The sequence below is a fragment of the Herpailurus yagouaroundi genome, unplaced genomic scaffold (genome assembly GCF_014898765.1).
Source record: "Herpailurus yagouaroundi ecotype Mexico unplaced genomic scaffold, PumYag 77, whole genome shotgun sequence".
Lineage (NCBI taxonomy): Eukaryota > Metazoa > Chordata > Mammalia > Carnivora > Felidae > Herpailurus > Herpailurus yagouaroundi.
In genome coordinates, this window is record NW_024412388.1 from 76,036,159 (window position 1) to 76,061,064 (window position 24,906).

The window sequence follows — 24,906 nt, forward strand, 5'->3', positions numbered from 1 at the left end:
GAATTTATCCAAGGGACACAGGAGTACTGATGCATAGGGGCACTTGTACCCCAATGTTCATAGCAGCACTCTCAACAATAGCCAAATTATGGAAAGAGCCTAAATGTCCACCAACTGATGAATGGATAAAGAAATTGTGGTTTATATACACTATGGAATACTACGTGGCAATGAGAAAAAATGAAATATGGCCTTTTGTAGCAACGTGGATGGAACTGGAGAGTGTGATGCTAAGTGAAATAAGCCATACAGAGAAAGACAGATACCATATGGTTTCACTCTTATGTGGATCCTGAGAAACTTAACAGGAACCCATGGGGGAGGGGAAGGAAAAAAAAAAAAAAAAAGAGGTTAGAGTGGGAGAGAGCCAAAGCATAAGAGACTGTTGAGAACTGAGAGCAAACTGAGGGTTGATGGGGGGTGGGAGGGAGGAGAGGGTGGGTGATGGGTATTGAGGAGGGCACCTTTTGGGATGAGCACTGGGTGTTGTATGGAAACCAATTTGACAATAAATTTCATATATAAATAAAAAAAAAAAACAAAGTCATCTTTAGTGGTTATTCAAGGAACATGCATATTTACTTCATACTTTTTATACATTTTGAAGGGAAAAGTATACAGCCTGGAATTGTCAAATCACAGACCTCTTCCTCCGGCATACCCATAATCCCTAGTGAAATCAATGATGGCACAAACATACTATTTGTCTCCAATGACTCAGTTCTCTAAAAATAATATTCTTGTTCATGAATCCCTCTGCAAGAAAAGCCTTGGTAAAAAAACAAAATCCCTGAAATTTAAAGAATTTTATCTTTTCTTATGAGATGAAGTAATGACACTACAGATACTTAAGCTAAAAGATTGGTAGAGGCTTTATGGTCAGTCAGTAGCAAAAGTAGGAGGTAAATAGTAATCTCACTGTACTACCAACTCCAAAAACTTACCTGTCAGAATTAACTTCCTCAAATATACATTTAAAAAATATGTAAGTTTCTTGATGGAGAAAGAGTAAGGGTTCTGAACAGATAGCATGATCTAAACAGATGCTGTTTTCCCTGTGTCATCATCAAGCCACCGATCTATTTCCAGACCAACTCATCTATTTACAGGGTGTGTGTCTCATATGAAACTTCAGTTCATCTCATATCCAGTCTAATTTATTACCTAATTCATTACCTAAACATCTTATCCATTATATATTTGATAAACCTGATGCCGTGCTCAATGCTGGGGATATAAAAATGAATAAGATAGAGTCCCAACCTTCAAAGTGTCTTAGAATCTTATCAGCTAGCCTTTCATTCACCTGTGAGCGATAGAAAAGTCCTAGAAAACCATTGCTTAAAAAGCTCAAAGTGTACTACTCTTTCTCACAAGTGTACAAAGATTAAGATTATACTTCACAAAGTCATCAGGGGCACTGGTTCCTTGTATTTCTTGCTTAACCATCTTTACATCTTTCTTTCTTTTTTTTTTTTTTTAGAGGTGGGGAGGGGCAAAGAGAGAGGAAGAGAAAGAATCTCAAGCAGGCTCCATGCCCAGCATGGAACCCAACAGGGGGCTCAATCTCGCAACCAGGAGATCATGACCTGAGCCGAAATCAAGAGTCAGGTGCTCAACCGACTGAGTCACCCAGGCACCCCTGCTTAGCCGCCTTTTAACAATGCCACCTCATGGTATAAGCTGACTCATCATCACATGTGCCTTCTATCCAGCAGAAGAAGAAAAGAGGAAGGACTCTGGGTCACCTTCCTTCAAGGATATCTCCTGGATAATTGATCATGCACACATCGCTTTAGCTCAGATTCCAGTTCCTGTAATTATATCTCAAGAGCTTATGGTATTTTGGAAAAGATAGGCAATAATCACTTATTGCAGCATAAGTAGAAAAGTGCCATAATAGACATCTGCACAGGATGGTGTCCAAGTGAAGGAGGAGTGACATGAGAGAACAGTAAAGAATGGAGCTCTCTCTTAAAGCAGAACAGAAATACCTTTATAGTGACTAGAGAAAGATATAGTTCCAGGATTTATTTAACTGGAAGAAAAGGACATTTCTAGGCTTTATAATGTTTTATTTTTGTTTATAGGCTTACAGAGAAACGAGCCAGTAGTGTGGATGTTTGAGGTTCTGTCCAGATCTGACAGAGTCCCACATGTGGGAAAGTTTGAATATTTCCCTCTCAGTGAGTAGAGTGTTTCATGAGACAAAGAGACAGAGATTAGTCATGAAGCTTTGACTGTCCCTTTATTTTTGTTATGACAGTGTTGAACAATAGTGTTCCATAGTGTTTCCAGCTCTCTGTCCAAGGTGGGGTTTCTCTGACAGTCATTCAGGCTGTCCTGGAGCACACGAAGAAGACACTCTCATGCTCAGGAGAGAGGTATGCATACCATTCCTGTACCATCATTGTGAGTACGTGTAATACTTAAACACAATCCTGTCTCATCTGGGACAGACTAATGCCAACACGTAACAACAACTCTTACCTCATTTGAGACACTAAATGAAATATTAAAGAGCAACTAAGCATAATTTCAGGATAAGGAATACTTTTTTGTATACTTCTCAACATTCTATTTTGCCTCTATATTCTGTGAAATTAGACATTGTCCATTTATTTCTTGCAGTAAACAAAAAATTATTAATTGCACAACAAATAATCATGGACTTTTAGCTTATAAAACAAAGCTGCCTAAAGGCATTGATGACAGAGAAGTACAACTAATATTAGAGCAGGAACAAGAGTGACAACTGAAGAGAGGCACCATGATATATTGTGTTTAGAGCCTGAGTGCCTGGGTTCAAATATTGGATCCATTCTTTATGAGCTGTTGGAACACCAAAAAAATACTTACTCTCTTTGTGCCTATTTCTTTTTTACTAGTATTCTCATAAGATTGGACTACTAATGGTGACTACATCACAGGCCATTGGGAGTATTAAATAATTCATGACATTTATGGCAACCTAAATCCATAGCTGGTATATTGTAACTCCTATGTAAGTAAAACTAAGTATCTGAGAAGATAGGAAAGGTAGAATTCCAAATTCATGTGAAGGACCATTTTGGACAGATACAGTGACACTTCTCTCATCCAGGAGTTAATGTGAATGTGAAGCGGACACCGACAGAAAGCAGGACTGAGATGTCCAAGCTAACATGATTTTAAATCCAAATTAAATAAATAGAACGAGATAGTTCTATCAGAAGGAGTTAGATGGTCAATAGTTCCCAAAAGTTAGTCTATAAGAATCATCTGAAATAATGGTAAAAATGTCCAAAATCTACATTTTCAACAAATACCATAAGATATTCTGATGCAGTTTGTGCATGGAACACACATTTATAAACAGTGCAAAATAAACAGTGTTAAACTTTAGAATTATTTTTAACAATTGATTAGCGTAAGTGAGACTGAATTACTCCATACATCTCTGCTGTAGGTATGTATTAAATATGACTAGCACAAACATGCGCAACAGACAAACTTCTGGGATAGAAGCTGTAGAGGAGATAAGGACCAGCCTGCCTATTTTCCCCGGCGCCCAGCAGGGGGCAGGCAGGACACAGCGGAGGAGGGAGGGGCTGCCCGGAGGGAGCGACCCCACCCGGCGTCCCTGCGAGGAGGGGTCGGGGGTCTGTCCGCCAGCCAGCCGGAGGAAGGCTACGGCCCTCCCTTCCGCAGCCACGGCGGCCCGCACGGGTCCTTTTCCCGCGCCGGGCTCCCCGGGACGCCCGAGGGGGAGCGGCGCCTCCCGGGACGGCGGCGCGCGCGCGCCGTCGCCCCCCAGGCGCCCGCGTGGACGCGCACTGGCTGAGTGGCGGGAGCAAAGCGCCCCGCGCCGGCCTCCCGCTGCCTTCCCGCGGGCGGCGCGGAGCCTGCGCCTGGGCCTGTGTTGTTAGTCTGGTAGCCGAAGCGCGCGCGGAAAGCCGGGTTTAGGAGCGAACTTACGTGGCGCTGGCGCTGCGGTCAGGGGACAAGTTCTCAGCTGCTCTCGCTCGCCCCTCGCGCGCTCCACCAGCGTCTGGTTCCTCAGGAAACTGTTCCCTTTGGAAGCAGGAGAGCCGCCGGATATTACAGCCATGCAGGCATGGGTGGGGATGGGGAGGACAGAAATCGAAAGCATTTTTCCTCCAGTTCTGACTGCGGGGGTCTTCGCTTGTTTTGCCGAGGCGGGAGAGCGCGCGTGTGAGGGGAGGCTCGGCAGGTGCGTGCGGTTCCTGCGCCAGCGTTTGGAAGCCTATAGGCGCCGCCTGCGCAGTGGGCTCCCCGGCCTCCGCGGGAGGAATGTGGGCGCAGTGGCGGCCCCGCGGCAGCTTTTCTCCGTGCGGAGCCTTGTCAGGGGACAGCTTTGTTTGTTGTTTCGTTCTTTAATTTTTACGTGCTCTTTTCTTCCTCCCCCACTTTAAAAGAACTACTCTTGTTAGTATTATAAGTATTCTTTAAAAAAAAGTATTCTTTTCCTAACAAAAATACGCGTATGGTGAGCGTGTGTGTGTGTGTGTGTGTGTGTGTGTGTGTGTGTGTGTATCCCCCAAAACTATCATCCCCAAATAATCACAAGTACTTTGTTCCAATTCTTGCAGTTAGTTTTTTCTCTGTTTTTCTACCATGTGGGTAGATTGGGGGTGGGGGCCTTTTGCTTATATAATTTGGGGTTCTAAATAAAATAGTAGAAAAATACGAAGTCAACAATGAATTCTCATTAAAAGTAAAGCAAAGAAGTCATAACCAACATCACATTTTAAAAATATGGCGAATGAATGCTACAAACATTTTCAGAAATTTCAGGATGGCTTAAAAACACATTAATGGTGTCAATTCTATCTTCACCGTTGTATTTGTGTGAAATTGGCTCTTTGACAATAACAGTGGTAAAAGCTAAGTACGCCCTGATGGTTGTGCATTCACTTTTTATAAAATATCAAAAATCTTGTTAAACTAACAAAAGTTAAATTGGTGTTAAGTTATCAAAATATAGCACTGATATGGCAATCAAAACTGGTAAATATCAGAAAATAAAATTTCATATTGAAAATTTTAAATCCCCCTTTTTCCTTTCGTGTGTAATGTAATGCTAACATTCTTTTTAACCAATCATATTTTTATGGGAAATTTATCTTTCAGTATAAACTTATATATTGTCCTTCCTATTATTGTACAAAAATTTACCCATATTTATATGACGTTGGTGAAATTGGATGTGCTTTTAAAATTTTCCTTCCTTGATATTATTAAAATTGGATGATAATATTTTTTTTCCTCACTTGAGGTACATTTTACTGGTATGTATAATTCAAATGTAGGACCCATTGCTATTGGATTTTTAAAGAGCAAATCAAAGTTCTCACTCTTGGTGGATCTTGGGGGCAAATATAACATAAAGTAAGATGTGGTGGGTGTTAAGTAGTGTTACAAATGAACTGTTTGGTTGTCTACAACAGCAACAATTCATTATATTCAGAAGGATTTTAGATGGCCTTAGGAGGTGGCATTACTTTTGGATCTTGAGGAATGACTCAGATTTCATCAAAGAAAGACTGGACAAAATGCTTTTGTTGTTGTTGTTGAGAGAGAGAGAGAGCATACATGAGCAGTGGGGAGAGGTAGAGGAAGAGGGAGAAAGAGAGAATCTTAAGCAGGCTCCACACTCAGCGTGAAACCAGTCTTGGGATTTGATCTAATGACCCTGAGACCGTGAACTGAGCCAAAATCAAAAGTTGGACACTTAAACTGACTGAGCCACCCAAGCAACCCAAAATGCATTTTAAAACAAAGAAAGGAAATGAACAAATATACAATGGTTATGAGCAATGCTAGGAATGATTCAGGGTTTATTATAGCCAGAGATTGAAAGGTCACTTAGGATCTGGGTCATGATCTTTAATCCAGAGGCAGGTAAAATCTTGAGTGTTATCAGACATGCTTTAGAGTTGTATGTAAATTCCATCATCCATCCCTCTGAGAGAAGGAAAAAGACAATGAAGTGGGAGTACTGGAGATAGAGATCATTTTGGAGGCTGTTGGACTATTTAAAGACATGTTACAGGCCTTCCACTGTAAGTTTGTATGGAAACATTGTTCCACAGGATCATTCAGGGATATAGACTCCTTCCTCTACCACTAAGGTGTTGTAGTCATTTGTAAGGTCAAACATTGATGGCTAACATATCTGTGAGCCTACAATAGGAGGGAAAAGAGACTAGTGGATTATAAACTCAAAGTTCTCTGGCCCAGACTCTCAAATGACAGACATATACTTCTGCACCTATTTCAGATACAAACATAATCTAATTATAGCTGAAAGAACAGTCAGAAAAGTATAATCTCTAGCTGTACTGTTATGAGATCATCTTATACCATAGAATCTTACAATATTTAAAGCTGTGAAGTCTGTTATAATGCCAAAAGTATATGCAACAATATCAGAAACAGATTTTTTTTAAGTCCTAAAATTAAAGTTGGCCATTTTGAGAGTGGAACCCAAGCTGAGCTAAGGACATCATTCTTTTTATACCATCCATGTATGGCATAATTTCCTCAATGGCACACTGAAACATCCCAACATCCTCCCACTCTCAATCTTACAATATTACGTTTTTTACAGCAAAATGTTTTTATTAGTATTTAGCAATGAAAGAAAAAAAATAAATTTAGAGTTTTTTTCCAGTTTTTCTTGCTTATAATTGTTTCAAGGCAAAAAATCTTTTATAATTGTATTTTGGAGCATAATACTGGCAAAGGAAGAGTTGTTAAAATTTTCCTGAACTGATGGAGTTTAAGTGAGGCTTCGTTTAACATAAATGAAGGTTTTTTTTTCATTTTGTATTCATTTGTATCCAAAAAAATAGCTTATCATGTTATTTTAGCTTTTTTTTTTTTTTTTTTTTTTTTGGCACGTACTATACCAGCTTTTGAAGTTACTGGAAGTTCTTAGGAAAAGTTTCATTGTAACATCCTGCTACACATTGTGAAAGAACAAAGAGTTATGGATGTACCAGCCCTTCCGGAGAGCACAGATGTGAAGGAGTTTCAGTTCTGATATCTGCCTAAGGCAATTTTTAGGTGAAAAACACATGGGTGTTGATTGTTCTTACTCTTAAATTTTTTTAATTTAAAAAAAAAATTTTTAATGTTTATTTGTTTGTGAGACAGAGACAGAGCATGAAGGGGAGAGGGTCAGAGAGGGAATCACAGAATCCGAAACAGGCTCCAGGCTCCGAGTTATGAGCACAGAGCCCAACATGGGGTCGAACTCACAAACCGTGAGATCATGACCTGAGCCGAAGTCGGACGCTTAACCAACTGAGCCACCCAGGCGCCCCAACTCTTAAATTTTTTTAATGTTTATTTTTGAGAGAGAGAGAGAATGTGAGCAGTGGAGGGGCAGAGAGAGAGAGAGAGAGAGAGAGAGAGACAGAATCCAAAGCAGGCTCCAGGCTCTTAGGTGTCAGTGCAGAGCCCAACTTGGGGCTCGAACCCAGGAACTGTGAGATCATGACCTGAGCCGAAGTCGGATACTTAACCAACTGAGCCACCCAGGTGCCTCGATTTTTCTTATTCTTAATTAACCTAACAGATGACAGTTTGTTCAAAATTACAGTGCCAACAATGTATTTGATTATGTATGCTAATGTATATATCTTGGTATGTATAACATATATATGGGTATAGATATATGCTTATGTATTCTTATATATAAGTGAAATGAGTGACAGCAACAACACAAAGAATGGGAGGGAGGAATTAGGCTTATTTTGTTATTTTAAGGGACTTACACTATCTGTGAGATGGTACAGTACAATATTATTTGAAAGGACATTTGGATTAGTTGTAAATATATATTGTAAACTCTAGAGCAACTGCTAAAAAATGAAAAAGAAAACTCAGCCAATATACTAAGAAGGGAGAGAAAAAGAGAAACATATAAAAGGCTCAGTTAAAATCACAAAAAAGGCAGAAAAAGACTGGAAGACAAAAATAGGAACAAAAAAACAAGAGCAACAAGTAGAAAACAGTAATAAATATAGTAGGTATTTACCCCACTATATCAATAATCACTCTGTCAATTGTCTACATGAGAGCAGAGAAGAAAGCTAATAGAAATATTATAATGTATGTGTCTCTATGTGTGTTGTATAATAGATAGTACAATATAAACGATATATTAAGAAAAAAAGTATGCCTAGAGATGAAAAGTGATGCAGAAAAAGATGTAAATCCCAGTTTTCAGGGGGTGCTTGGGTGGCTCAGTCAGTTAAGCGTTTGACTTTGGCTCAGGTCATGATCTTGAGGTTCATGAGTTCAAGCCTTGTATTGGGCTCTGTGCTGACAGCTCAGAGGTCCCTCTCTCTCTGCCCTTCTCCTGCTTGCACTCTGTCTCTCTCTCCCTCAAAACAGATAAACATGAAAAAAAATTTTTTAAAAATTCCAGTTTTCAGGAGGATTTAATGTTGTTAAATTTTCTGTACCCAAAATATAACTTCAAAATAAGCAAAAATGGGAATGACTACAAGAATAGAAAAGACTACAATTATAAAGAAACATTTATAATACTTTAGTGACAATTTGTTGGATCAAAACTACAAAATCTGTGATAATATTGAAGACTTGAACATCATAATTAAGATAACTGAACAAATGGTGATTTACTCTATAGATAATGGTACTAAAATATGGTAGAGAAAAATTTTCAGGTTTAAAGATTTTCAATGAAGCCAAGTGTGATTTACTTTGATACAATGTTAAGAAACAATAATGAAAGGATACGTGGAAATCCCTATAAGCATGTACATTAAAAATTATACTTCTAAAAAAAACTTATGGGTCTAAGAAGACTTCATAATAAAAGCTAAAATATTTTAACCTGAAAAATATTGATAATCCTTATATTTTATTGTGAAATTCATCATGTTAATCCCATGCATTAGGGAAGAATTAGCTAAATACCAGGCCCAAGAAGTTAGAAAGTAGACAAACCATGGAAGGAAGAAAAGCAAAAAATAAAGTAGAACTTAATGAAATAGACAACAAATATAAAATAGAGTCAAAGTATCTAAAATGTTGGTCTTTGGTAAAGTTTAATAGGTTAGTAAAGCTGTGGTGACAAATAAAGAGAACAAAAGGTACAAATTCTTTATTTTCTCCCATCTTTACAAAAAGGACATTCTACAAAATCATCATGTTTTAACCCATCTAAGAATGGAAGACAAAAGGCAAGCAGGTAAACTGATTTCCAAAGGTATCAATCTCTTTTGAAGAGACAGTCCCATAAACTTCATTCATTCATTCATCCATTCATTTATAAATTTACATCCAAGTTAGCGTATAGTGCAATAATGATTTCAGGAGTAAAATCCAGTGATTCATCCCCTATGTACAACACACAGTGCTCATCCCAACAAGTGTCTTCCTTAATGTCCCTTATCCATTTAGTCCATCCTCCCACCTACAACACCCCAGCAACCCTCAGCTTGTTCTCTATATTTAAATCTCTTATGTTTTGTCCCCCTTCCTGTTTTTATATTATTTTTGGTTCCCTTCACTTATGTTCATCTGTTTTCTATCTTAAAGTCCTCATACAAGTGAAGTCATATCATATTTGTCTTTCTCTCACTGAGTAATTTCACTTAGCATAATACTGTCTAGTTCCATCCATGTTGTTGCAAATGGCAAGATTTCATTCTTTTCGATTGCCAAGTAATACTGCATTGTGTGTGTGTGTGTGTGTGTATATATATATATATATATATATATATATATATATATATATACCACATCTTCTTTATCCATTCATCCATCATGGACACTTGGGCTCTTTCCGTACTTTGGCTATTGTCGATAGCACTTCTATAAACATTGGGGTGCATGTGTCCCTTCAAAACAGCACATCAGTATCCCTTGGATTAATACCTAGTAGTGCTATTGCTGGGTCATAGGGTAGTTCTATTTTTTTTATAAGTTAATTATTTTTTTATTACCCCTAGCCCAGAGTTTATAATGTGACCATGAACATGAATCCTAGCCAATCTGGTCTTTCTTTAGGGAGTCTGCCAAGTACTTATACAGTGATTTGTGTCCACATTAGGTTTGGGGTTTTTCTGTCCTCCTTCTATTGATGTGAATACTCTCAGCATAACCTGTTGAGGAGCAATTGAGCACTTGCCATGTCTGTTCCATCTGACTCCACCTCTCTGGCCTTGGCTGTCTGGACATTGAGTAAAGTGTTGGATCCAAGGGAAGTCCAACTATACACGAGTCAATGATCCAAGTGGCCTGATATGATAGCATCAGTACAGCCAATCAGATTCCGTTTTGGGAAATGTGGAGTTAGCCAAAAAAGACTGAGGTGGACAGTAGAAGGAGGAAAGAAGTGAGAAAATGCTGTCAAGCTGAAAAGGGACCATGACAAGTCCCTGGCAAGGCAGAGTTAGGAGGGGGAGAAAAGGAAGAGTTAAAGGGGAACAATATAGTGTCATTCACCAACCAGAGCCAGTCTGTTTGATGAAAGTTGTGTGTGTGTGTGTGTGTGTGTGTGTGTGTGTGTGTCTGTGTCTGTGTGTGTGTGTGTGTGTGTGTGAGAGAGAGAGAGAGAGAGAGAGGGAGGGAGGGAGAAAGAGAGAGGGAGGGAGGGAGAAAAAAATCACAATTGGTAGCCCCACTTCTCCCTCAGTGGCAGACCAAATCAACCAAGTATACTGACTATGCTGAGAGATGTCTTCCAGCCTCTCTGGAGTGGGAAGAAGTCACTCTCTCTTTTGCTCTCCTCTGGCAAGTCAACCAGCACTTTCATGAAAAGAACCCTCCCAAACATTGGATGTGTTAAGTTTGGGCCATAACAGTATCCTTTTTTTTTTCTTTTTAACTTATTTTATTTTTTATTTTTTTAAACATTTACATCCAAATTAGCATATAGTGCAACAATGATTTTAGGAGTAGATTCCTTAGTGCCTCTTACCCATTTAGCCCATCCCCCCTCCCACAACCCCTCCAGCAACCCTCAGTTTGTTCTCCATATTTATGAGTCTCTTCTGTTTTGCCCCCCTCCCTGTTTTTATATTATTTTTGTTTCCCTTCCCTTATGTTCATCCGTTTTGTCTATTAAAGTCCTCATATGAGTGAAGTCATATGATGTTTGTCTTTCTCTGACTGACTAATTTCACTTAGCATAATAGCCTCCAGTTCCATCCACCTAGTTGCAAATGGCAAGATTTCATTCTTTTTGATTGCCGAGTAATACTCCATTGTATATATATACCACATCTTCTTTATCCATTCATCCATCGATGGACCTTTGGGCTCTTTCCATACTTTGGCTATTGTTGATAGTGTTGGTATAAATATGGGGGTGCATGTGTCCCTTCAAAACAGCACACCTGTATCCCTTGGATAAATACCTACTAGTGCAATTGCTGGGTCTAGGGTAGTTCTATTTTTAGTTTTTTGGGAAACCTCCATACTGTTTTCCAGAGTGGCTGCACCAGCTTGCATTGCCACCAACAATGCAAAAGAGACCCTCTTTCTCCTCATCTTCGCCAACATCTATTGTTGCCTGAGTTGTTAATTTTAGCCATTCTGACAGATGTCAGGTGGTATCTCATTGTAGTTTTGATTTGTATTTCCCTAATGATGAGCGATATTGAGCATTTTTTCATATGTCTGTTAGCCTTCTGCATGTCTTCTCTGGACAAGTGTCTATGCATGTCTTTTGCCCATTTCTTCACTGGATTATTTGTCCTTTGGGTGTTGAGTTTTACAGGCTCTTTATAGATTTTGGATACTAACCCTTTATCCTATATGTCATTTGCAAATATCTTCTCCCATTCTGTCATTAGCCTTTAGCTTTGCTGATTGTTTCCTTTGCTGTACAGAAGCTTTTTAACTTGATGAAGTCCCAGTAGTTCATTTTTGCTTGTGTTTCCTTTGCCTCCAGAGACGTGTTGAGTAAGAAGTTGCTGTGGCTGAAGTCAAAGAGGTTTTTGCCTGCTTCCTCCTCTAGGATTTTATGGCTTCCTGTCTTACATTTAGGTCTTTCATCCATTTTGAGTTTATTTTTGTGTAAGGTGTAAGAAAGTGGTCCAAGTTCATTTTTCTGCATGTCGCTGTCCGGTTTTCCCAGCACCACTTGCTGAAGAGACTGTCTTTGTTCCATTGGATATTCTTTCCTGCTTTGTGCAAGATTAGTTGGCCATACGTTTGTGGATACATTTCTTGGTTCTCTATTCTGTTCCATTGATCTGAATGTCTGTTTTTGTGCCAGTGCCATACTGTCTTGATTACAACTCTGTAATACAGCTTGAAGTCCGGAATTGTGATGCCTCCAGCTTTGGTTTTCTTTTTCAGGATTGCTTTGGCTATTTGGATCTTTTCTGGTACCTTACAAATTTTATTTCTTTATTTTTATTTTTAAATATAACTTATTGGCACAGTGTGCTCTTGGTTTTGGGGGTAGATTCCTATGGTTCATTGCTCTCATACAACACCCAGTGCTCATCCCAACAAGTGCCCTCCTCAATGCCCATCACCCACTTTCCCCTTTCTCCCCTCCCGCCCATCAATCATCAGCTTGTTCTCTGCATTCAAGAGTCTCTTACAGTTTGCCTCCCTCCCTCTCTGTTTGTAACTATTTTTTTCTCCTTCCCTTCCCCCATGGTCTTCTGTTAAGTTTCTCAAGTTCCACATATGAGTGAAAACATGATATCTGTCTTTCTCTGACTGACTTATTTCATTTAGCGTAATACCTTCCAGTGCCATCCACATTGCTGCAATGGCATGATTTCATTCTTTCTCATTACCAAGTAGTATTCCATTGTATATATAAACATTCATCAGCTGATGTACATTTAGATTCTTTCCATAATTTGGGTATTATTCAAAGTGCTGCTATAAACAATGGGATACATGTGGCCCTATGAATCAGCACTCCTGTATCCTTTGGGTAAATTCCTGGTGCTGTTGCTGGGTCGTAGGGTAGTTCTATTTTTAATTTTTTTTAGGAACCTCCACACTGTCTTCCAGAGTGGATGCACCAGTTTGCATTCCCACCAGCAGTGCAAGAGGGTTCCTGTTTCCCCACATCCTCACCAGCATCTGTTGTTTCCTGAGTTATTAATTTTAACCACTGTGACTGGTGTGAGGTGGTATCTCAGTGTGGTTTTGATTTGTATTTTCCTGATGATGAGTGATGTTGAGCATCTTTTCATGTGTCTATTGGCCATGTGGATGCCTTCCTTGGAAAAGTGTCTATTCATGTCTTCTGCTCATTTCTTCACCAGATTATTTATTTTTTTGGATGGTGAGTTTGGTAAGTTCTTTATAGATTTTGGATACTAGCCCTTTATCCAATATGTCATTTGTAAATATCTTCTCTCATTCTGTTGGTTGTCTTTTAGTTTTGTTGATTGTTTCCTTTGCAGTGTGGAAGCTTTTTATCATGATGAGGTCCTGATAGTTCATTTTTGCTTTTAATTCCCTTGCCTTTGGAGATGTGTTGAGCAGGGAATTGCTGTGGCTGAGGTCAAAGAGGTTTGTTGCCTGCTTTCTCCTTTAGAGTTCTGATGGCTTCCTGTCTCACATTTAGGTCTTTCATCCATTTTGACTTTATTTTTGTGTATCGAGTAAGAAAGTGGTCCAGGTTCATTCTTCTGCATGTTGCTGTCCAGTTCTCCAGCACCATTTGCTAAAGAGACTATCTTTTTTCCATTGGATACTCTTTCCTGCTTTGTCAAAGATTAATTACCCATACATTTGTGGGTCCAATTCTGGGTTCTGTATTCTATTCCATTGGTCTCTGTGTCTGTTTTTGTGCCAGTACCATACTGTTTTGATGATTATAGCTTTGTAGTTGAGGCTAAAGTCTGGGATTGTGATGCCTCCCGCTTAGGTTTTCTTTTTCAATATTACTTTGGCTATTTGGGGTCTTTTGTAGTTACACACAAATTTTAGGATTATTTGTTCTAGCTTTGAGAAGAACACTGGTGCGATGTTGATTGGGATTGCATTGAAAGCAATTGTAGATTGCTTTGGGTAGTATTGACATTTTAATAATATTTGTTCTTCCGACCCATGAGCATGGAATATTTTTCCATTTTTTTGTGTGTCTTCAATTTCTTTCATAAGCCTTATATAGTTTTCAGTGTATAGATATTTCACTTCTTTGGGTAAGTTTGTTCCTAGGTATTTTATGGTTCCTGATGCAATTGTAAATGGGATCGAGTCCTTGTTTTCCCTTTCTGTTGCTTCATTATTGGTGTATAGAAATGCATCCAATTCTGGTGCATTGATTTTATATTCTGCGACTTTGCTGAATTTTCATGGATCAGTTCTAGCAGTTTTTTTGTGGAATCTCTTGGGTTTTCCATATAAAATATCATGTCTTCTCTGGAGAGTGAAAGTTTGACTTCCTCCTTGCCGATTTGGCTGCCTTTTATTCCTTTGTGTTGTCTGATTGCTGAGGCTAAAACTTCCAATACTATGTTGAATAATAGTGGTGAAAATGGACATCCCTGTCATGCTCCTGACCATAAGGGGAAAGCTCTCAGTTTTTCCTCGTTGAAGATGATATTAGTGGTGGGTCTTTCATCTTTTTATGATCTTGAGATATTATCCTTTATCCTTACTTTCCTGAAGGCTTTTATTAAGAAAGGATGCTATATTTTGTCAAATGCTTTCTCTGCAACTATTGAGAGGATCATGTGGTTCGTGTCCTTTCTTTTATTGATATGATGTATCACACTGATTGTTTCATGGGTATTGAACCAGCTCTGCATCCCAGGTATAAATCCCACTTGGTTGTGGTGAATAATTCTTTTAATGTACTGTTGGATCCAGTGGGCTAATATCTGGTTGAAAAATTTTGCATCCAGCTCCATCAGGGAAATTGGTTTATAGTTCTCCTTTTTAGTGGGGTCTTTGGTTTTGGAATCAGGGTAATTATGGCCTCATAGAATGTGTTTGGAAGTTTTCCTTCCATTTCTATTTTTTGTAACAGCTTCAAAGAATAGGTGTTAACTCTTCTTTAAATGTTTGGTAGAATTCCTCTGGAAAGTCAGCCAGCCCACTCTTGTTTTTGGGGAGATTTTTTATTACTAATTCGATATCTTTACTAGTATGGGTCTGTTCAAATTTTCCATTTCTTTTTGTTTCAGTTTTGGTACGTTATATGTTTCTAGAAAATTTTCCATTATTTGCAGATTGACCAATTTATTGGCATATAATTGTTCATAATATTCTCTTATTATTGTTTGTATTATTACAGTGTTGGTTGTGATCTCTCCTCTTTCATTCTTGATTTTTTTTATTAATTTGAGTACTTCCCTTTTTATTTTTGATCAAACTGGCTAGGGGTTTATCAAGTTTTTAAAATTCTGTCAGAGAACCAGCTCCTGGTTTCTTTGATCTGTTCCACTGTTTTTGTTTGTTTTTTGTTTTTTGATAGTATTGATTTCTGCTCTAATCTTTATGATTTCCTGTCTTCTGCTGGTTTTGGGTTTTAGTGTTGTTATTTTTCCAGCTCTTTAAGGTGTAAGGTTAGGTTGTGTATCTGAGATCATTCTTCCTTCTTTAGGAAGGCCTGGATTGCCATATACTCCCCTCTTATGACCACCTTTGCTGCGTCCTAGAGGTTTGGGGCTGTGGTGTTATCATTTTCATTGACTTCCATGTATTTTTTAATTTCCTCTTTAACTTCTCGGCTAACGTATTCATTCTTTAGTAGGATGTTCTTTAGTCTCCAAGTATTTGTTGTTCTTGTGGTTGATTTCAAGCTTCATAGTGTTGTGGTCTGAAAATATTCATGGTACGATCTGGATCTCATTGTACTTATTGAGGGCTGATTTGTGTCCCAGTATGTGATCTATTCTGGAGAATGTTCCATGTGAACTTGAGAAGAATTTGTATTCTGTGGCTTTACGATGAAATTTTCTGAATATATCTGTAAGTCCATCTGGTCCAGTGTGTTATTCAAAGCCATTGTTTCCTTGTTGCTTTTCTGCTTAGATGATCTGTCCATTGTTGTAAGTGGGATGTTGAGGTCCCCTACTATTATGGTATTATTATCAATGATTTTCTTTATGTTTGTGATTAATTGATTTATATATTTGGTTGTTTCACGTTGGGGGCATAAATGTTTTCAATTACTAGGTGTTCTTGTTGGATGGAGCCCTTAATTATGATATAATGCCTTTCTTCATCTTTTGTTACAGTCTTTATTTTAAAATCTAGTTTTTCTGATATAAGTATAGCTGCTCCAGCTTTCTTTTGGTGACTATTAGCACGATAGATGGTTCTCCATCCCCTTACTTTCAATCTGAAGGTGACTTTAGGTCTAAAATGGGTTTCCTGTAAACAACACATAGATGGATCTTATTTTCTTATCCATTCTGTTACCCTAAGTCTTTTGATTGGAGCATTTAATCCACTGACATTTAGAGTGAGTACTGAAGGATATGAATTTATTGCCATTGTGTTGTTGCCTATAGAGTTTGAGTTTCTGGTGGTGTTCTCTGGTCCTTTCTAATCTTCATTGCTTTTGGTCTTTTTTGTTTTGTTTCATCTTTTCTCCCCTCAGAGAGCCCCCCCCCCCTTAAAATTTCTTCAGGGCTGGTTTAGTGGTCACAAACTTCAGTTTTTGTTTGCCTGGGAAACTTTATTTTTCCTTCTATTTTGAATGACAGCCTTGCTGGATAAAGAATTCTTGGCTGCATATTTTTCCAATTCAGCACGTTGAATATATCCTGCCACTCCTTTCTGGCCTGCCAAGTTTCAGTCAATAGGTCTGCTGCAAACCTGATCTGTCTTTACTTTTAGGTTAAGGACTTTTTTTTTTTTCCCTTGCTGCTTTCATAATTCTTTCCTTTTCTGTGTATTTTGTGAATTTGACTATGATATGCCTTGTTGACGGTCGGTTTTTGTTGAATCTAATGGGAGTTCTCTGTTTCCTGGATTTTATATCTGTCTTTCCCCAGGTTAGGAAAAGTTTTCCACTATGATTTGCTCACATAAACCTTCTACCTTTTTTTCTCTCTCTTCATCTTCTGGGACCCTACATTTGGTATAGAGATTACTTAAAAGTAAAATCTTTAAAAAAGAAAAAAAAGAAGAGAGGACCCAAATACCAAAAATTCCAAATGAGAGTTACAATTGACATCACAGATATAAGAATGTTATGAACAATTACATGCAAACAAAAACCTAAAAGAAGAAATGGATAAATTCTGAGAAATACACAAATTCCAAGGCTGAATCACAAAGAAATAGGAAATTTGAATAGACTAATCACAAGTAATAAAATTGAATCAGTTATTTTAAAATTCCCCCAAAACAAAAGTCTAGAGCCAGACAGATTCACGGGTGAATTCTACCAAACATTCAAACAAGAGTTAGTATCTATTCCTCTCAAATTATTCCAAAAATCAAAAAGGAGGGAATGCTTCCAAACTCATTTTACAAGGATGGCATTACTCTGACACTGAAACAGAAATAGAAAACATCACAAAAAAAGAAAATTAAAGGCCAATATCCCTGATGAACATAGATGCAAAAAACCTTAACAAAATATTATCAAGCTAAGTTCAACAATACATTTAAAATATCATATACCACAATCAAGCAGGATTTATTCCAGGGAGTAAGGATGATTCAACATCTGCAATTTAATCAATGTGATATGCCATATTAACAAAACAAAAGAAAAAATCATGTTGTCATCTCAATAGACATACAAAACACATCTGACACAATTAAACATCTATTTATGATTTAAAAATCTCTCAACAAAGTAGGTATAGAAGGAATATACCTCAATATGAAAAGCCATATATGACAATCATATTGTCACCTCTAACATCATACTAACTCATGAAAAACTAAAAGCTTTTTCTCTAAAATTAGGAAAAAGACAAGGATGCCCACTTGAGCACTTTTATTCAAAAAGGATTGGGAGTCTTAACTACAGCAGTTAGGTATGGAAAATGGGGAAAAAGGGCATCGGAATTGGAAAGGAAGAAGGAAATTTTTCTTATTTGTAGATGGCATACAGATACTATACAGAGAAAACCCTAAAGACTCCACCAAAAAGTTATTAGAATTAATAAATAAATTCAGTAAAATTTCAAAATACAAAATTAACATACACAAATCAGTTCTGTTTCTATACACTAATAATGAACTATCAGAAAGAGAAATTAGGGGGACAAATCCCATTTACAATTGGATTAAAAAGAATACAATATCTAGGAAGAAATTTAACCAGGGAGGTGAAAGACCTTTATTCTGGAAACTATAGGACAGTGATGAAAGAAATTGAAAATGACGCAAATAGAAAGTTATTCTTTGCTCATGGATTTGAGGAATTAATATTGATAAAATGTCCATACCACCCAAAGCATCTATAGATTATTTGCATCCTCCTCAAAAAACCAATGGCATTTTTCACAGAACTAAAACAAAGAATCCTGAAATTTGTATGGAAGCACAAAAGACCTCAAATGGTCAAAGCAATCTTGAGAAAGACGGACAAAGCTGGAGGTTTCTCACTCCCCCATTTCAAAGTATACTACAAAGTTATAGTAATTAAAACAGTGTGGTACTGGCATAAAACCAGACACATAGGTCAATGGAACAGAATAGAAAGTCTAGAGGTAAACCCACACATATGCAGTCAATGATAAAGCATGCAAGAGTATAGAAGGGGGAAAAATCAGTCTCTTCAATAAGTGGTATTAGGAAAAATGGATGGCTACATGCCAAAGAACGAAACTGGACCATTATCTTACACCATATATGAAGAATAAATTCAGAATGGATTAAAAATTTAAACGTAAGACCTGAAATCATAAAACTCCTCTAAGAAAACACAGGAAGTAAGCTCTTTGACATCAGTCTTAGCAATATTTGTTTTGAACCAGTGTCTTCAGGCAAAGGCAACAAAAGCTGAAATAAACAAATGGGATTACTTCAAACTAAAAAGCTTTTGCACAGTGATAGAAACCATCAGCAAAACAAAAAGGAAGCCTACTGAACGGGAGAAGATATTTGCAAATCATACATCTGATAAATATTCAATTCCACTTGTGAGTATATACCCAAAATAATTGAATGCAGAATCCCAAAGAGGTATTTGTACACCTATGTTCATAGCAGCACTATTCACAATAATCCAAAGGTAGAAGCAACCTGAGTGTCCATCTATAGAAAAGAGGGTAAAGAAAATGTGGTATGTATACACATACAATATAATATTTTTCAACCTTAGAAAGGAAGGAAATTCTGATACCTGCTCTAACATGAATGAATCTTGAGGAAATGATACCAAGTGAAATAAGTCAGTAAAAAAAGACAAATAGTGTATGATTCTTCTTATAAGAGGTATTAAAAGGGGCAGTCAAATTCACAAAGACAGAAAGTAGCCTGGTGGTTGCCAGGAGCTACGGCATAGGAAAGAATGGAATTGTTGCAAGGTGAAAGTCCAGGCGATTGTTTGCATGATAATGTGAAAGACTTAACACTGCTGATTTGTACACTTTAAAATGCTTAAAATGGTGAATGTTACGTTGTGTGTAGTTCACCAAAATTAAAAATTAGAAAAAAAAGTTCAGAAAAATGGGCATCATTGAACAGGAGAGGAGGGGATGATGGGAAAGGGGCACAGGTAAAACGTCTAGGGCTTTGTTAGTGCTCTTTTCCTTTTTTTGACTTGGGTATTAATTACAGGAATGTTTTAATTTTGTGGTGTTTCACTGGTTGTACATCTTTTTTTTTTTAATGTTTATTTATTTTTTGAGAGAAAAACAGAGCATGAACAGGGGAGGGGCAGAGAGAGAGGGAGACACAGAATCCAAAGCAGGCTCCTGCTTTGAGCTGTCAGCACAGAGCCCAATGTGGGGCTCAAATCCGTGAACCATGAGATCATCACCAGAGCTGAAGTCAGATGTTTAACTAACTGAGCCACCCAGGCGCTCCTACTGGTTGTACATCTTGAAGCTGAACACTGTTTTGTTCCTATTTTATAGTTTAATTAAAATGCAAAAATAAAATTTCTGGTATAAGTCTTTATCGTAATAAAAAAAACACTTGGGTCCTTTTTTGTTTTAGAAATAACTTTTAAAAAAAAATTTTTTTTTCAACGTTTATTTATTTTTGGGACAGAGAGAGACAGAGCATGAACGGGGGAGGGGCAGAGAGAGAGGGAGACACAGAATCGGAAACAGGCTCCAGGCTCTGAGCCATCAGCCCAGAGCCTGAGGCGGGGCTCAAACTCATGGACCGCGAGATAGTGACCTGGCTGAAGTCGACGCTTAACAGACTGTGCCACCCAGGCGCCCCTAGAAATAACTTTTAAAAAATGTTTATTTATTTATTTTGAGAGAGAGAGAGAGTATGAGTGGGGGATGGGCAGAGAGAGAGGGAGAGAGAGAATCCCAAGCAAGCTCCGCACTATCAGCACAGAGCCTGATGTGGGGCTGGATCCCACGAAGTGTAAAATCATGACCTGAGCTGAAATGAAGAGTCGAGCACTTAACCCACTGAGACACCAAGGTGTCCCTTGGGTCCTTTAATTATAAATGCTTTGTGTCAAAACAAACGTGTTCAGAACTTTTGCCTCTTTTATGTCACAGGCAACTAATAGAATTTGGGCTCTTGCAGAATCACAGCACTGAAAAATAGTTCATGATACTTGTTAAAATGGTCCTAAAGACTTTTTTCAAGGAAGACTAGGTAGAGGGACCACTACAATGGGATTTTTCAGTAGGAAGAGAGATAGGGTTCAACTCCAAATGTAAGGAAAAGTGGGAATTTACAGCCAAGAAGTAGCATAGGGGGTGGTCAGTGGATAGAAAATTACTAAGAGGACTAAGGGAGAATTTTGTTTAAACGGACACTACAGGGCTCTTGGTAAAGGCAGGTCAACGTGATCAAACATCAACTGGGGGATAAAGAACCCAATCAGATATTGAGGGTAATCAGATATCAGGAGTGGGCAATTCTGGCTAACCTGACTTAGCAGGATTCTTGCTAAAATTGGACAATGCAGAGACAAACATGAAGTCCCAAAGTCAAGGCCTACTTGAGAAGAGAATTCAGAGGAGTCTGTCTAACGTTTGGTCAAAGAGAGAATCTTTGTCACTGGACAGTTTTACGCTTGATCCAGAATTCAGGTTCTTACCCAAACCACCAGCAATATAAGCTTAGAACCTAAAATGACCACTGTATCAGTAGAATTGGGGCTATGTTCAACTCTAGTCTGGGAAAAATAGGGCCAGGGCTCATTGATTGGGCTTGTCTCTCCTGTTGCCTCTCCTATCTTTCTCAGTTTGTGATTAACGAATTGTAATGACTAAGTCTACAGTTTATCTCCATCTTTTTAAAGTTCTGGTGTCCATTTTAGGACAAAATTTGAAACTTTGTTTCTCTTTATAAGTGAGTTTGAAAAGGAAAATAAGGGTAGGGCTACTTGGAAATAGGACTAATGCTAAGAAATCACTTGCTTTTTCTTCTGATAAATGAAGTCTATTTTTTTTTTTAATGTTTAGTTATTTATGGGGGGGGGGCTTGGGCAGAGAGAGAGAGGGAGACAGAGGCTCTGAAGCAAGCTCTGTTCATACAGCAGAGAGCCCGGCGTGGGACTCCAACTCACGAACCATGAGATCATGACCTGAGGTGCAACCAAGAGTCAGACACTTAACCAACTGAGCCACCCAGGTGCCCAAGTCTATTGTTTATAAGGAGCAATCAAACACAGTTATAGGAACAGTTGAATCTTCCTGTGAATTTTGCTTATAAAGGGACTGAATTTCCTGCCTACCCTCCCAAGCCCTTTCTGGGAAAAGGAAATTACTTTCTGTGGAAAATTCTCGAAATATTGGCTGAGTAATTTAATTCCTGGCACATATAGTATATAGTGTGATTCTATTTGGAAAAACACTTATAAATCAATGATGCATAGATAAAACTCTAAAAGCATATATATGCTGAAATTTAGTAGCTCATTGAAGGAGTTAGCTTTTTTAAGAGTTTTCTACGTATTATGAATTTCTTTTCAATGAATGTGATGTATTTTTATAATATACATACACACATAATTACAAGGTGTTTTCTATTTTCAAAAGAATGCCAGTTTTTTTCAAGAAACATTTTCTGAGTACCTTCCATGTACTGGTTTAGTGCCTTTAGATTAGACGTTTATTTGTTAGACAGTTATTTAATAAGCAATGACTATACATAAAACTTAGTCATATATTAGGGTTCAACTGGACACATTTGAGCTACTTATAGTATGATAGTTCTGATCGCAAAGGTCGCTAGGGATGAAGGGTTGCACCAGTCTCTGGTTTGAACAGATACCAGCAGCTTTTGATATAGTTGCTGGGTAAAAAGAATGCTTTTTCCTGGTGAACAAATAGAGGAGACAAACTATGAGAGCAGTAGATTGGAACTGGGGTAAATTCCCTTATTAATGTGATAATTTACTTTTAAATACTTCAGAATAAGCAGTGTGATGTATGTGTTTATATGCTAACTCCAATTTCTGCCCTTGGAGTGATTAGTGAGCATGTGAATTGCCCTGGTCTGTAATGATCATCTTAACAGCTGGTGATTTAACACAGGAAGCACTCTTTTCTGTGGCATAACGTTTGGCTAAATAATGAAGTCTGTAGAGTTTAAACTATGCGATGGATTAGGAGAAGGGAAAGGATCTGATACCCTTGTATGAATACAACATATCATATGGCAGGGCCAGTAGCTCATGTCAGCTGTGCCTTGAAACTGCTACATGTTTTATGTTTAGACCCCAGAGATCAGATAATGTAGTTAGAACATGGTAAATTGGAGTCCTTTTGGATGGCAGCTCATATAATTATTCAATCAACATTTTTTGAACGCTGGGTGATTATATGGTGGGCCTGTTGGGAACTAAAGATAAGATGATGAAGAAGACTGAGTACCTGAGATCAAGAGACAGTAGGAGAGACAGCAGTAAATAGGTCAGTTTCATTTTACAATTATATAAAAAGTGCTATGGTAGGAGTGACAAGGCACAATGGCAGCATAGAGAAGGGTCACCTCATCTAGTCTCAGGAAGTCAGGAAATAGGAGACCAGAAAGAGGAACAGAGGCTAACATATAAAGAATATCAAGCAGGGTTACTTAAATAAGTATATGTATTGTGCAAAAGCCCAGAGTCCAGATAAAACACATGAAGCTTGGAGAATCAGAAGGAATTCATTCTAGCCAGAGCAGAATTTACAGAATCTACAGAGACATGGAAAGGAATTCCATAAAAGTTGAATTGACCTCAAAGAAAAATTTCCTTTTCTTTTACCCATGTTATCAATTTGAATTGGAATTCAGAGGCTACTCCAGAAGACTTCCTAAGTGAATTTTTATCTAAAAAGAAACGAGGGGCTGGATTTTTCAGGCTTTATTGAAAAGTCTTAATGAAAACAAGATTTGGGAGCATCTCTGTGTCTTTCTAGTTCCTTGCTCTACTGAGCAGACTCTTCCTGCTTCTCCATATTTTTACAACCTAGTCTTCTGTCAAATGTGTTCTTCCTTGCAAATCATAGAGGTGAAACGGGTAGCTGACAGTTTTACTTTACATAGCTCTTATTATCAGCAGAATTGACCAACTATATTTTCTACTTACCGTTCTGCACATTTTTAATGGGGTTGTTTATCTTTTCTCACTGATTTATAAGGGCTCCTATAGCTTCATGAAATATACTCGTTGTGATAGAAGTTGTTAATTTATATTCATATTGGTATTTGTCTTCTTGCCTTGCTTTTTCTTTTCTATGAATAATTTCATTATTTTTATGTAGTTGAATATATTAATCTTTTCTTTTTAATCATCATATTCACACTGAAAAAGGACTTTTCTACCACAAAACTACTTTTTAATCTTTTACAATTTAATTTTCATTTAAAAATCTTTGATACTTCTGAAATTTGCTTTGGTATGAAGTGAAAGGAAGACTTGAAATTTTTTTTCCAGATGGGTATGTAGAGTCCAAATTACACTTACAGAATATTCCTTATCCCTTCACTAATGTGAAATGCCAAACTTATTGTATAATAAATTTCTATCTGAATTTTTACTGATGTCCAAACTTTCAACACTATTTTACTGATGTTTAAATATTCAGGTGCCAGCACCATTGTGCTATTCATTCAATATTCATTGTGCTACTTGTTGGGATGTTTTTTTTTTTTTTTTTTCCCAACGTTTATTCATTTTTGGGACAGAGAGAGACAGAGCATGAACGGGGGAGGGGCAGAGAGAGAGGGAGACACAGAATCGGAAACAGGCTCCAGGCTCCGAGCCATCAGCCCAGAGCCCGACGCGGGGCTCGAACTCACGGACCGCGAGATCGTGACCTGGCTGAAGTCCGACGCTTAACCGACTGCGCCACCCAGGCGCCCCTTGTTGGGATGTTTTAACATACAGTTAGAGATAACTGCCTCTCATTATTTTTCTCTTTATAGAATTGCATTGGATATTTTTGCTTACAGTTTTTCAATGTATACTGTAAAACAAATTTGTCTACTTTGAAAACATTTTTGACATATTTGTTGGAATCATGTATACATATATGTGTACATGTACATACATACATATACACATATGTATACATATATGTATATATGTACAGACACACACATACACCATGTATGTCTTATTTACTTTGGTTCATTTTATAAATTTTTGTGTTCTTCAGTAACACTTAAAGTATGTCTCTATGTAAATTTTACAAATGTCTTTATAATCTTATTCAGAATTATTTTGTTACAATGGCATTGAAAATTTAGCCTTTTCTTCCATTGTATTTTTCAACTTGGTTCCCATTTCACTAAATTATTTCATTCAGTCAAAATTAAGTTTATCTTGTATATGCCATGAGC

The 24,906-nt window shown here is 37.7% G+C and overlaps 1 protein-coding gene across 3 annotated transcripts in view; it reads right to left on the bottom strand.

Annotated features, from left to right (window-relative positions):
* Positions 1-4,420, bottom strand: part of LOC121027433 (guanylate-binding protein 4-like) — a 37,758-nt gene extending 33,338 nt beyond the window's left edge. The window contains exons 1-2 of one of the 3 annotated variants that reach the window (XM_040470891.1): positions 3,958-4,420; positions 1,693-1,767 (exon numbers count right to left, since the gene is read on the bottom strand). In XM_040470891.1, coding sequence (XP_040326825.1) covers positions 1,693-1,695 — 3 coding nt within the window. In that variant the 5' untranslated portion in view covers positions 1,696-1,767; positions 3,958-4,420. Of the gene's footprint in view, positions 1-1,692; positions 1,815-3,957 lie in introns of all 3 variants that reach the window. The other 2 variants (XM_040470890.1, XM_040470892.1) reach the window with 2 other exon arrangements.
* Positions 4,421-24,906: the final 20,486 nt, after the last annotated feature.